This window comes from Anolis carolinensis, chromosome 3, assembly GCF_035594765.1.
Source record: "Anolis carolinensis isolate JA03-04 chromosome 3, rAnoCar3.1.pri, whole genome shotgun sequence".
Taxonomy (NCBI): domain Eukaryota; kingdom Metazoa; phylum Chordata; class Lepidosauria; order Squamata; family Dactyloidae; genus Anolis; species Anolis carolinensis.
This window is the reverse complement of record NC_085843.1, coordinates 22,700,480-22,713,925: the sequence shown is the minus strand read 5'-3', so window position 1 is coordinate 22,713,925 and position 13,446 is coordinate 22,700,480. Positions and strand designations below refer to the sequence as shown.

General features: G+C 44.7%; 1 protein-coding gene across 8 annotated transcripts in view; it reads right to left on the bottom strand.

Moving 5' to 3' along the window:
- yap1 (Yes1 associated transcriptional regulator) overlaps positions 1-13,446 on the bottom strand; it is a 120,263-nt gene that overhangs the window by 91,679 nt on the left and 15,138 nt on the right. For all 8 annotated transcript variants that reach the window (XM_008108058.3, XM_008108060.3, XM_016992672.2 and 5 more), the window contains exon 2: positions 1,693-1,934. In XM_008108058.3, the coding sequence (XP_008106265.1) occupies positions 1,693-1,934 (242 nt within the window). The remainder of the gene's footprint in view (positions 1-1,692; positions 1,935-13,446) is intronic.

The following is a 13,446-nucleotide window of genomic DNA, read 5'->3' as shown; positions in this document are numbered from 1 at the left end:
CTCCAAGCACACTTACTTATCATTTGTCTTTTTAAAAAGCAGAGATATGAAATCACCATCTTACACACATTCAAAACAGCAATTAGTGGTTTGCTGGAACCCTTTTCTGAAGACTGGCACATACATGGGCCAATAATCTCTATTCTGAATGGGCATTCCTTCAAGGATAGATTCCTATAATTTTGTATGAGAGGAAAAGGCTACCCAATGGATCAATCTCTCCATGGGCATGAACAAAGTCCTGTCTAAGAAAGGCACACAGGGTGGGAGTTCAACTATACCAAGAACAGTAATACTATGTCGAACAAAACTATTAGGAATAGCAGAACTTTAAGAATGTGAGGCTCCTTACAGGGACAATGGATTAAAGTGGCATCAATTGAAAATATGAAAACACCCAGCTTCTAAAACGTATGAAACAGGATGGAGCTAATCAACAACTTCTATAATTTTCTTCTAATTTTTAGATATATAAAAGTTTATAATTTATATGTTTTTGTATATGTATTACAACTGTTTTCTCTTATGTACTATGACTGTTACAAGAGTACTTTAACCAGAAAAAGTGTTTTTCGTTCATGGAAAAATATTCAGTCTAGAAGAGGTTTCATAACAGATAAGAGAAAGCAACGTTTTCTTGCCAAGTCATGGCAGGGGGTTGGACTAGATGGCCCATGAGGTCTCTTCCAACTGTATGACTCTATGATTCTGATTCGCTCTAATATATTGTGGCAGAAAATGCCAAAAATCAGAAACAAAGGAGTAAGAATCTGGCCCCAGTATATGACTCCCCTACCACCATCTTTTGCATGCCTAAAGCTGTATGAACGTATTGGGAATCAGAATCAGACCTAGCAACTCCCAAAATAAAACAAAATCCAAAATATACAAAAGGACGATGCTTTTATTGGCCAATCAAAATGCACAAAGCACATTATGCAAGCTTTTGAAGCTGCACTCATTTTTTCATCAGGTAGGATAAATATGTTAACAAAATCATACAAGAGGAGAAAAGTGATGATGTTAGAAATATAAGTAAAGTAACTGCTGCTACTGAAATTTAAATATCACTGGCCTTTGTCTCTGTCCTCACATGGCCTTTGCTTGTACTGATTTTTCCTCAAACCAACTGAGCAACAATAGAAACATAAGATGGCGATTCCAACTCCATTTTCCTTCTCCTGCATCTCTTTAGCATCTTTAACTTGATGAAGACACCAGTAGTATTTAAAAGTCCACATAATGTGTTTCATGCATTTATGGTGGTTGATAAAATTACTACTTCTTTATGGATTTTGGAAATTTTTTGCTGTATGGCCAACATGGCTACCTCTGAATAGTCACTATGAATATTCCAAGCAGAGGCGTCTCTCGGCCATGCTCTTTTTCAAGGCAGAGGTTTCTGTCAACTATGTTCTTAGTCGCTGCAAAGTGTGTGCTGTGGACCCTTCCACATCATCAATAATATTCCAATACTCTGAATGTGCCCATGAGTGCTACACAATGTTTTAAGTCAGTGTAATTTAAGTTGCTGAAACCTTAAACCTGCAAGTTGACCCTCTGTGGCTGAAAGTATAATTTTCACGGTGATTCACACTGTTTAAAAAGAACAGCTTCACATAAACAAGGCAAGCACAAAATATGGAAAAATAAGAATGTAATTCACCCTATTCCTTTTGTAATGTTACTTACTTCAGAAAATATCTCTGGCCAGAAGGTGTCTTTGCCATCTCCCAACCAGGTGGTAAGGGCACGTCATCAGGTATTTCAAAAGATGATTGGCGGAGGTGTTGAGAAGGTGCGCCTCCAGGAACTACACTGGAAGGGGTCAGTGCTCCTGGAGAAACCGTTCCCAACTGCAGCGAGGCTGGAGAAGAGTGAGCACGGATGTGCTGGGGAGTCAAGGCTCCTGCTGTTCCTGCATCTGTGCTGGCCTGTGAAAAGTTAAGCAGTGCCATCAGTACTTAACATAGCCAGCTATCCATTATGTCAGCAGCATGTTAGGAAACACCTCATCTCGCCCTGACATATCTCACAACACAATCCTACACTCCAAGCAAAACTCAATGGACACTCAATGATGAGCCCTGTACTAGGGAACAGCCAAAGCTAATGTTAAAATGGGTATGCAACCACTACCCCAAACAGAAAGTACTTTAAGCAGGAATTGAGGGTTAGTTCATATACTGATATCTATGCTTGAATATAGTTCATGACGAAGAATTGGGCTCAATTCATCTTCTTTGAGAAACGTTTTGCAAAAACATTTAAGTTGTATGATATTAGTGTGTACACAGTATATGCTCATTAAGATTTTTCAGGCAGCCCTTATTTCTTTCCAGCATTGAGTATTTCACTCTGTCTCCTCCTCCCTTCTCTGTTTTCCTCTTCCTTTGTTCCATATCTTTATCAAGGACTTTAGGAGACAGCTGTGAAAGCTATTTAAATAGTATTACAAAATGGGACAAACGAGGTCCACATTGCAAACAGTAATACATGTCTGGTTTTGCTAAAATGTGTTCCAGATGAGAAACGATTTGATGGGGGAGGGGAAAAAAACAGGCATGATTTAAAGCAAGACAGGACAAATGATAGTGTTTCTCAAGCTGACTTTTCTCTTATAACTGTATCTCTGGGGCAGATTATACTAATGCTGCCATTTAAAAAAAAAACCAGCTGGAATAGAGATCATAAATGCCCCTTTCGTGACCCAATAGGTTTCTGATGTGAATTCTCTAGGATCAGCATGTCTAAACTGTCAAACCCTCCTCCACACAAGAGCAAAATCTATATAAATATACCTTTCCCTATGTTGCCTGTCAAAGGAGAACCTGAAGGCACTTCAGAGAAACACTTCAACATCTTCACAAAAAGTCCCAGAAGAATCTTTTCCTGGCAGAATAGGACAGGGGAGAGGGAATCAGCCACAATTGCAAACCATACCCAATGGCTTCCTGTTAAAGAAGTGGCTCCCAACCTGTGGTCCGTGGACCACCAATGGTCCCCAAGAACTAAAATATGGTCCACTGCCTCACCGTTACTACACCGTGCAACGACATCAATTGGTCTCGTAAAACGCTCTTACAGTGCCGAGGCAACGAGGATATCGGGAATGGAGAGGCTGACTACCCACGAAAGGCGCGACAATAAGCCTCCTGACTGTTGCTTCTCCTCCTCCTCCTCCCTCCCCCTGAGCAGAGCCTCTCCCTGTGGCACCTGGAAGCAGGGGAGCCATAGTGTCTTCATTTTTAGGCCTGTTCCTAGGGTTATCTGAGGTGCTGATTCAGAAAATTGCATTGGATAGCTCTAGATTATTAAATATGGTTTTCTGTTGGTGAGCAGATAGCGACTACTGGGTGGCATATGTTCTGTATCAGAAACTAGAGCTGATGTGGTCTATCTAATGCAATTTTCTGAATCAGTACCCCAAATAACCAAACTGTGATGACCCATGGGCCTTGTAGTCCTGCTCATGACATTGTGATGCCTGATGAAGAAGAAAACTTGGGTTTTTTACCTTCCCAGTCAGAACTGGATTCTTCCCAGACAGATTCTTCCCAGCCAGATCTGGGAACCTTGCACCTGCAAGAGGGTTATGTTCCAGAAGTATGTCAAACAAACACTGAGGCTACTTCTCCTGTGTTTTCTCGCCATGAGTTTTGTAAACAACAGAGAGGTTTGGAAGCGGCCTCGCGCAGGAGTGCTAGAATAATTGCTAAGAATTTAGCCAATTAAGCCTGCTTTCCATGAGAATCTTTAAGGAGTCAAACATCTGGTCTCAGAGATTAGCTTTCGTTTCTGGTTCCCAGAGAACTGCTCTCGGCGGGAAAGTTAGACTCTATATAGGTGTTTTACCCGCGGAGTAACTTTGCGGAGTCAATTCGTCAGCCTCCGGAGCGAGTTGTGTCTGAACAGCGCGCTCCGTTTCAAGCCTCGTTCCTGCTCAAGCCTTGTCCTTGTTTCCAGCCTTCGCTCCTGTTTCCCAGCCTTTGTTTACCTACGGACCTTGCCTTGTTTCCCAGGACTAAACCTTGCCTTGTTTCACGGATTTTACCAAGTTATTCCACGGACCTTGTTCTTGTTCCTCGTTACCTTGTTCCACGATTCAAGCCTTGTTTCAAGTATCAAGTTATTTCCTAGCCTTGCTCAAGTTCATGGACTAAAGGACCTTGTCATCTCCCCTCACTTTGCCTGGCAAAGTGAGTGTTTCGGTTATTGGATTACAACTTTGGACCTTAATATTTCATATTGGACATTGTTTCCTTGGACTAATTTTGACCTTTCCTGAAAGGTCTGCTTCTGGACTAACTTTTACATTTGCTTTTATTAACTTTATATATTTCCTTAATAAAGATATTAGATAGAATCTGGCCTCTGCGTATGGTTATTGGTGCTCTGTAGCCTGGGTCTTGACAGTTTGACTCCGCCACCCATAAGCACCAATTAACCAAGGCCAGAATGTCTACCGGAACCGTGCCGGGTGGGCAGCCGCTTACCTACACCATCGACAAGGATGAGGTGGACCGAATCCGTGATAAGCTCAATGCACAGGATGGGGAAATAAAGGGTTTGAAGGAACGCGGAATCCGTCTTCCGGCCATGGCGTTGCCAACCAAGTTTACTGGAGAAGCTTCTAAGGTTCATGTTTTCCGTCGCCAATGCCAAGCTTATCTAGAGGCCCGTGATGCCGAGTTCCCCCAGGAAGACATCAAGGTGGCGTGGATTTACAGTCTCCTAGACGGGCCAGCGGCTAACTGGGCGACGGCTCTGTTCGACCAAGCCTCCCCACATCTAAGGTCAGCGCAACATTTCTTGGACCACCTTAAGGCGACCTGGGGAATCGAGGACAATTTGGAGGCAGCCGGGCACAAACTCCGCCGCCTCTTCCAAGGAGACAGACCCATGTCTCAGTACATAGCCGAGTTCCGAGTGCTGGCCCACAACACCGGCTGGAACGATGTTGCCCTCAGAGGACAATTTCGGGAGGGTCTCAACATTGAAATGCTGGAGGAAATCTCCAAGGTGGATCCTCCCCAAACGCTTGAAGCACTCATCGATCAATGTTTACGGGCTGAAGTCATGATTGCCAACAGGAAACAGTGGGTACGAGGCCAGAGCGGTAGAGCTGGGGCAAAACCCCCCGCTCCCGCCAGCGTTCAGCCGCGTCCAGTGTGGAGACCCCCACCACCATCCCCATACCCCAGAGGGAGCGAGGAGGTGCCGATGCAGTTGGGCAATGTGCGTCCCAGATTAGATGCCGCCGAGAAGGCCCGCCGCCAACGCCTAAATCTCTGTTGGTATTGCGGGAATGGGGGCCACTTCGCCAGAGAGTGCCCAGCCAAAGGGAAGCCCGCCGCCCGTCTTGCGGCGGCGTCCTCCACGGAGACGAAGGCGTCTGAGGCGGCTGGCACACCGCCGGCGGGGGAAGCCAACGACCGGGCGTAGAGAGGCTCGCCAACCCGGTCAAGAAACCCATTCAAGAGCCGCCAACCGGGGTCCTGTTCCTTCTAGTGGTCACCTTATGGTCAGCAAAAAAGGGACCCGTCATGATCCACGCCATGATAGACTCAGGAGCTACCAACAATTTCATTGATAGAGAGTATGCCGACTCTCTGGGATTACAATATCATGACTTCAAGAATGCCCGTGTGGTGCAAGCCATCGATGGCCGTCCTCTCAAGACGGGCCCCGTAAGCCAGTGGTCGGAACCCACCAGGATGTGGATAAGGGAACATATGGAAGAGATTTCCTTCTTTGTTACTGAAGTTCCCCATTTCCCTGTGATTTTGGGGATTCCATGGCTGACACTTCACGACCCAAGCATCTCCTGGTCCAACAGAGAACTGCAGTTTGCTTCAAAGTACTGCCAAAACCATTGCCTCGTAGCCAAGGTCTGCCATGCCACAGACACCGAGCCCATTATCACCTTGCCAAAGAAGTACTCCGAGTATTGGGATGTATTCAATGAAAAAGAAGCCGAAAAATTACCCCCACATAGGCCTTATGACTGTGCCATTGACTTGGTGGAGGGGGCCCCGATCCCGCGAGGGCATCTCTACTCCCTGACTGAACCAGAGCAAGAAGCTCTCAGGGAATTCATAGAGACAAACCTTCGCAAAGGATTCATCAGACCCTCTCAATCCCCAGCCGCCTCCCCAGTGATGTTTGTGAAGAAGAAGTCAGGGGAATTACGCTTGGTGGTGGACTACAGAGCATTGAACAATATCACTAAGCGGAACAGCTATCCCCTGCCCTTAATCTCGGATCTATTAGACCGACTTCGAGGAGCCAAGGTCTACACCAAGCTGGACCTACGGGGGGCTTATAATCTAGTTCGCATCAGAGAAGGGGACGAGTGGAAGACCGCCTTCCAGACTAAATTCGGATTATTCGAGTCCCGAGTTATGAATTATGGATTATGCGGAGCTCCCGCAACGTTCCAGCATTTTGTCAATGACATTTTTCAGGACTATCTAGATCGGTTCTTGATCATCTACCTGGACGATTTTTTGGTGTTTTCTAGATCACAATCAGAACATGAGAACCACGTTAAAATGGTGTTACAACGATTGCGGGATCATGGACTTTATGCCAAGCTGGAAAAATGCGCTTTTGATCTACAAGAGGTAGATTTCCTGGGGTACCGCATCTCGCCTCTAGGGCTCTCCATGGACCCGGCAAAAGTTTCAGCAGTATTGGAATGGCGGGCGCCAACCAACAAGAAAGAGGTGCAGCGATTCTTGGGGTTCGCGAACTATTACCGCAAGTTCATTCCAGATTTTGCCCGCTGGTCTGACCCAATCACCAGCTGCATCCGTGGGAAACAGCCCTTCCGCTGGACTGATCAAGCAGAGAAAGGGTTCCAGCAACTAAAGAAATTATTCACATCCCAGCCAATCCTTCAGCATCCAGATCCTGAAACCCTTTTTGTGGTGCAAGCGGACGCCTCTGATGTGGCAATTGGGGCTGTGCTCCTACAACCGGTGGGAGATCACCTTCATCCTTGTGCCTATTATTCTCGTCAACTTACCGCACCAGAGAGGAACTATACCATTTGGGAAAAAGAACTATTAGCCATAAAGGCAGCTTTTGAAACTTGGAGACATTGGCTAGAAGGGGCCAAATTTCCCATTGAAGTCCACACTGATCATCGGAATCTAGAGCATCTAAGAACTGCCCGCAAGCTAAATCAGAGGCAGCAACGTTGGGCTTTATTCTTTGAACGTTTCAACTTCCAGATTCATTATGTGACCCCAGCCCAAACCAAGCAAGCAGACGCCCTGTCACGTAAACCGGAATACGCTGCAGGACGCAAGGAGACCTTTGAATCCCAACTACTACAACCCGAGAACTTTGCCACGCTCACAGTGGGGAACACCAAATCCACTCCCATTGATTCAACTCCCTCTACTCCAGGACCCATCTGTGCTCAAGAAATCAGGGCTAGTCAGCAAGCAGATGCCTGGGCGCAGGACCAACTTCGTCAAGGTCTGCATTTTCCCTTTTCGCTTAAAGATGGACTGCTTTGCTATAGAAATCATGTTTATATCCCACCCGGACCGGGCAGGGAAAAAGCACTTCGTCTGTGTCATGACTGCAAACCAGCAGGGCATTTCGGACTATTTAAAACCATGCATTTGATCCTAAGAGATTTCTGGTGGCCTAAGATCCGCAAAGATGTGGAAAAATATGTCAACACCTGCCCAGTATGCCAGCGCTCCAAGATAAGAAGGGAGAAGCCCTCAGGGCTTCTACACCCCCTTCCTACCCCATCTCGCCCATGGGAAATAATTTCTGCGGATTTTATCACTGACTTACCACCTTCCTGTGGATTCACCACGATCCTAGTGGTGGTGGACCTTTTCACCAAGTTAGCCCATTTCATTCCCTGTGAAGGCCTCCCCACGGCCCAAGAGACTGCAGATTTATTCCTCCAACATGTTTTCAGACTACATGGATTGCCCAAGAGTTTGGTCACAGACCGTGGATCCCAATTCACCTCTCGTTTCTGGAAGGCACTACAAAAACTATTGGGCATAGACTCTCGTTTATCTTCAGCTCATCATCCCCAAACGGATGGGCAAACGGAGCGCACCAATGCCACTTTGGAACAGTACCTTCGCTGTTATGTAAACTACCAACAGGACAATTGGGCTTCTCTGTTACCACTGTCGGAGTTTGCCTACAACAATGGAGTCCAGGCTTCTACAAAAGAAACGCCGTTCTTTGCAAACTACGGCTTCCATCCACGTTTCTTTCCCCCTGTCATTGAAACTTCAGAAGTTCCCGCAGCAGAAGAATGGCTGCAGGAACTCACAGCGGTACAACAACTTTTGCTCCAGCAACTGGAACAAGCCAAGGAAGACTATAAACGTCACGCGGACAAACATCGCCAGCCGGGCCCCGAAATCAAGGTAGGAGATCGGGTTTTTCTGTCCACTCGCTTTTTGCCCTCCCATCGCCCTTGCCGGAAGTTAGATGCCCGTTTCATTGGTCCCTATCCAGTGGTGGCGCAATTAAACCCCGTGACTTTCAAACTCCAACTTCCGCGTTCAATGCGCATTCACCCAGTGTTTCACCGCTCCCTGCTCCTTCCGGCGGATGGTGTGCGGCCAGATGTAGACCGGCCGGCCCCCGTCCCTATTTTGGTGGATGGGGAGGACGAGTTCGAGGTTCAGGACATTTTGGATTCTCGCTTTCACCGCCGCCGCCTGCAATATCTCATTGACTGGGTGGGTTTTGGCCCTGAGGAACGCTCTTGGGAAGACGCCTCCACAGTCCATGCTCCTGATCTAACCCGTCGCTTTCATCAGACCTATCCCGCCAAGCCACGACCTCGCGCCTCGGGGAGAGAGTCCCAGTTTGGGAGGGGGCTTGAGGAGGGGGATAGTGTGATGACCCATGGGCCTTGTAGTCCTGCTCATGACATTGTGATGCCTGATGAAGAAGAAAACTTGGGTTTTTTACCTTCCCAGTCAGAACTGGATTCTTCCCAGACAGATTCTTCCCAGCCAGATCTGGGAACCTTGCACCTGCAAGAGGGTTATGTTCCAGAAGTATGTCAAACAAACACTGAGGCTACTTCTCCTGTGTTTTCTCGCCATGAGTTTTGTAAACAACAGAGAGGTTTGGAAGCGGCCTCGCGCAGGAGTGCTAGAATAATTGCTAAGAATTTAGCCAATTAAGCCTGCTTTCCATGAGAATCTTTAAGGAGTCAAACATCTGGTCTCAGAGATTAGCTTTCGTTTCTGGTTCCCAGAGAACTGCTCTCGGCGGGAAAGTTAGACTCTATATAGGTGTTTTACCCGCGGAGTAACTTTGCGGAGTCAATTCGTCAGCCTCCGGAGCGAGTTGTGTCTGAACAGCGCGCTCCGTTTCAAGCCTCGTTCCTGCTCAAGCCTTGTCCTTGTTTCCAGCCTTCGCTCCTGTTTCCCAGCCTTTGTTTACCTACGGACCTTGCCTTGTTTCCCAGGACTAAACCTTGCCTTGTTTCACGGATTTTACCAAGTTATTCCACGGACCTTGTTCTTGTTCCTCGTTACCTTGTTCCACGATTCAAGCCTTGTTTCAAGTATCAAGTTATTTCCTAGCCTTGCTCAAGTTCATGGACTAAAGGACCTTGTCATCTCCCCTCACTTTGCCTGGCAAAGTGAGTGTTTCGGTTATTGGATTACAACTTTGGACCTTAATATTTCATATTGGACATTGTTTCCTTGGACTAATTTTGACCTTTCCTGAAAGGTCTGCTTCTGGACTAACTTTTACATTTGCTTTTATTAACTTTATATATTTCCTTAATAAAGATATTAGATAGAATCTGGCCTCTGCGTATGGTTATTGGTGCTCTGTAGCCTGGGTCTTGACACAAACCGAATCTAAAGTTGACCAAAAATTGATTCATAAACTCTTTGGTACTAATGTTGAAAAGTGGTTGCAGGACAAAGTAGTCCAAAGTCAAAAAAAAGGTTGAGAACCATTGTGTTAAAGGAATGAGTCCTTTCATTTTTGGAAAAATCTTTGAACCTAGTGAGGTCACTTAACAATCAGGATGGGGAACCCTTTACCCCACAAAGAGCTCTGATCCCACACCATTTGCACAGTTCTGATCTCACAACATTTTGGAATGATGGTCTTGCAAGGGAACTTGGCATTAATTGTTTCCCTCTTCTTATAGGATCTTCTGCAAAGAGAAGAACGCTATTGGATACAATCCATTAAAATAATGATAAGAATACACCTTGTGAAAAATGTAGTATAGGTCACATAAATATACTATACAGATTATGCTAATTGTATTCATAATAGTAAAAAAAAAAAACCACTTGGCTTTCAGAGGAAATTTGCTCAGTCAAGACTGGGAAGTTTTCCAAAATGCCAGTTCTTTACACCAAAATGACCTACACAGGCAAGTAAAGGCAGGCCTGCTGGTATTTTGTGTAATTCGCTCTAAAATATTGTGGCATTAATGTCAAAAATCAGAAACAAAGAAGAATCTGGCCCCAATGCATGATTCCCCTGCTACCATCTTTCGCGCTCCTAAATCTGTATTGGATGTATTGAGATGTCTTATACAGGGTCAGACGTAGCCTGTTCCTGGGGTTATTTGTGGTGCTGATTCAGAAAATTGCATTGGATAGACCACATCAGCTCTAGATTATTAAATATGGTTTTCTGTGGGCAAGCAGATGACGACTACTGGATGGCATATGTTCTGTATCAGAAACTCAAGCTGATGTGGTCTATCCCATACAGTTTTCTGAATCAGCACCCCAAATAACCAAACCGAAACTAAAGTTGACCAAAAACTGATTCGTAACCCTTTTGGTACTAATGTTGGAGATCGATCCCTGGTCAAAGTGGTCCCTGGTCAAAGAAAGGTTGGGAACCACTGCTCTAGCCAATACCTTTCCTTTATTTCACAAAAACATAATTCATTAGTTGAGGAATTAATGAAATTGATTGTTTGCATTTACTCCTGTCGTCGTTCCAGTCTCAAACCCATTAAAACGATCAGAAAAGACTATCTTATCCTAATGTTGGGAGCTGAACTTTCTTCTCTTTGATTCCACCATACCGTAACATAGAAGCATGCATTGCAGGAGTATATTGCTAAAACTGTGGTGAGGTTAAAAGTTCAATGCGAATCATATATACAGACTTAAATGCTAATTTACAGTCACTGAGGAAAAAAAGGAGTGGGCTGTAGTAAAGCAGGGTCACTATTCTGTCACGTGCTGGGCCTGTAACTGATTGTCTTTTTGTATAGGACGTATACTTTATGCCCAGTGGGAAGCCAGGGCGCCTAAAGAGAGGTTGTTGATAATTTTCCTGAGCAAGGATAGTCCTTTGGGTCTTTAATGAGATAACCAAGTCTTTATTGATGAACAAATAATAAATCTTCAAGGAGTCAAATAACACTTAAAAGTTTCCTTAATAAACTGTTGGCCCTTTCAGTCTTGTCCCCAGGGGACAGGCAATTGGCTTTGGATAACTGTGCTTTCTCTATAAGAAAATCCCCTTATAACCTCTCCCAGGCTATTATCTGGGCCTAGCTGATCTGGGACCCACTGCCGACTCCAAATGCGTCTGGGTATCGAGTGGACCTAGCAACCAAGGCTTGCAGATGTTTCAGCTGGGGTTCCGTGGATCTGTGGTGCTGTTCTCTCTCCGAGGTTTCTATGAAAACTTCAGGGTTGTTTCCCTCAGGAGCTGTGAGGCTGAGAGGCTGCAAGCTCTCAGCCAGACCTTTTGGGACCTTTTCCCCTGGAATTCCTGTTTCTGATTTCTCGAATGTTCTGTATCCCCGGATGTTATTGACATATGAAGCTTTTCTACGGGACAAGCTGGTCTACGTCCTATTGCATAGCTTCCTAAGTGAGACTGACTTAAAAATGGCTCCTTCCCTCCCAGAGCCCTGAACAAGGAGCGGAACCAAACTTAATGATGATTGACAGGCGGCCTGTCCTATGACTGCAAACATTAGCAGCAAGAAAATAAAGTTGAAGGTTCTGGTACAGCCGTACCAGCACAGTCGCAATAAGCAATATCCTATGCAAAATTAAATGTTAGATCACATAAAAGAGAATACTTTTTCACATGTAAAATAAATTGTATGTGTAGTTCAAAATTTGCTACAAAATTTTATTGGAAAAGTCTATTGTATCAGGAAACCTAGTAAAATATATACACATCTTAACCTACGTTCCAGAATTACTGTTAATATATAGTTGTTTTTTATATGCAGTTATTTGGGACAATCTCCACTGAGAAAAACTAAAAATTAACTTTTCCACCACTCTATTGACTATATATTGACTATAACAGTCTGGCTTTTAAAGTTACATGTAATTAGAAAAGAAAGGGTTTGGAGATAACTTGTGGGGAACCTCAAATTCACTAAAATAGTTAGTGATGGGAACTCTTCATACAACAGTTTTGTTTTTCTTTTTAAAGGCCATGCTTGCAGAATATGTGCTTACTAGATTATAAGTATCATTGAGCTTTGTTGCTGAGGGTGGCTTGGTATTGGGATAGAGGAACCATAAAAAAGAGAAACCAATTTCGGGCTGTGGCGAAGCTGGTTAGTATCCAGCTGCAATAAATCACTACTGACCAAGAGGTCATGGGATCGAAGCCCAGGTCGGATTGAGCTCCTGACCGTTAATAGCCTAGCTCGCAGTTGACCTAAGCAGCTCGAAAAACAGTTGCATCTGTTGAGTAGAAAATTCTAGGTACTGCTTTATGCTAATTTAAGACACCATAAAAAAAAAACTGCCAGCATCATGCAGAAAGGAATGAGGAAGTTCTATCATCAAGGACAATGAAGCAGTAGCTCCCCCTGTGGCCGGAATCGAGCATACCCTCATGAAGCCGGAAGCTGGAAAATGTTAAATTGCCTCTGTGTCTGTCTACATGTTGTATGTCTAATGGCACTGAATGTTTGCCATGTGTATGTGCATTGTAATCTGGCCTGAGTCCCCTTCAGGATGAGAAAAGCGGAATACAAATACTGTAAATAAATACTGTAAATAAATTCTCACTCCACTGAAGTATGGTTTAATTTATAGGCAGAAACTGCATCACGGAAAATACATGTTAAGAGGCTTACTTGCTATGGGTTTTCTTGTTTTTGTTACTTGTTTACAATTTTTGGAAATTAAACATGGAGATAATGTAAACAAACTGGGGAATTTTCCAAGATAGTCTTTGAACCTGATAATAGTTCTGGATTAACTGTGACTAGACTGGATCTAAACTGTGTATTCTCTACATTGAGATCGACAGGATCAAAGGTTAGAACTGACATCCTGGGATCTGGAAATACTTCTGAGACCACCAGGTCAGATCCATCTTACACTAATTCAACCAGGAATGACTGATTCATAGGGTTCCTACAGAATCACAGGGACCAAAGTACACCCCTGCCCTACTCCCAGCAACACAAGC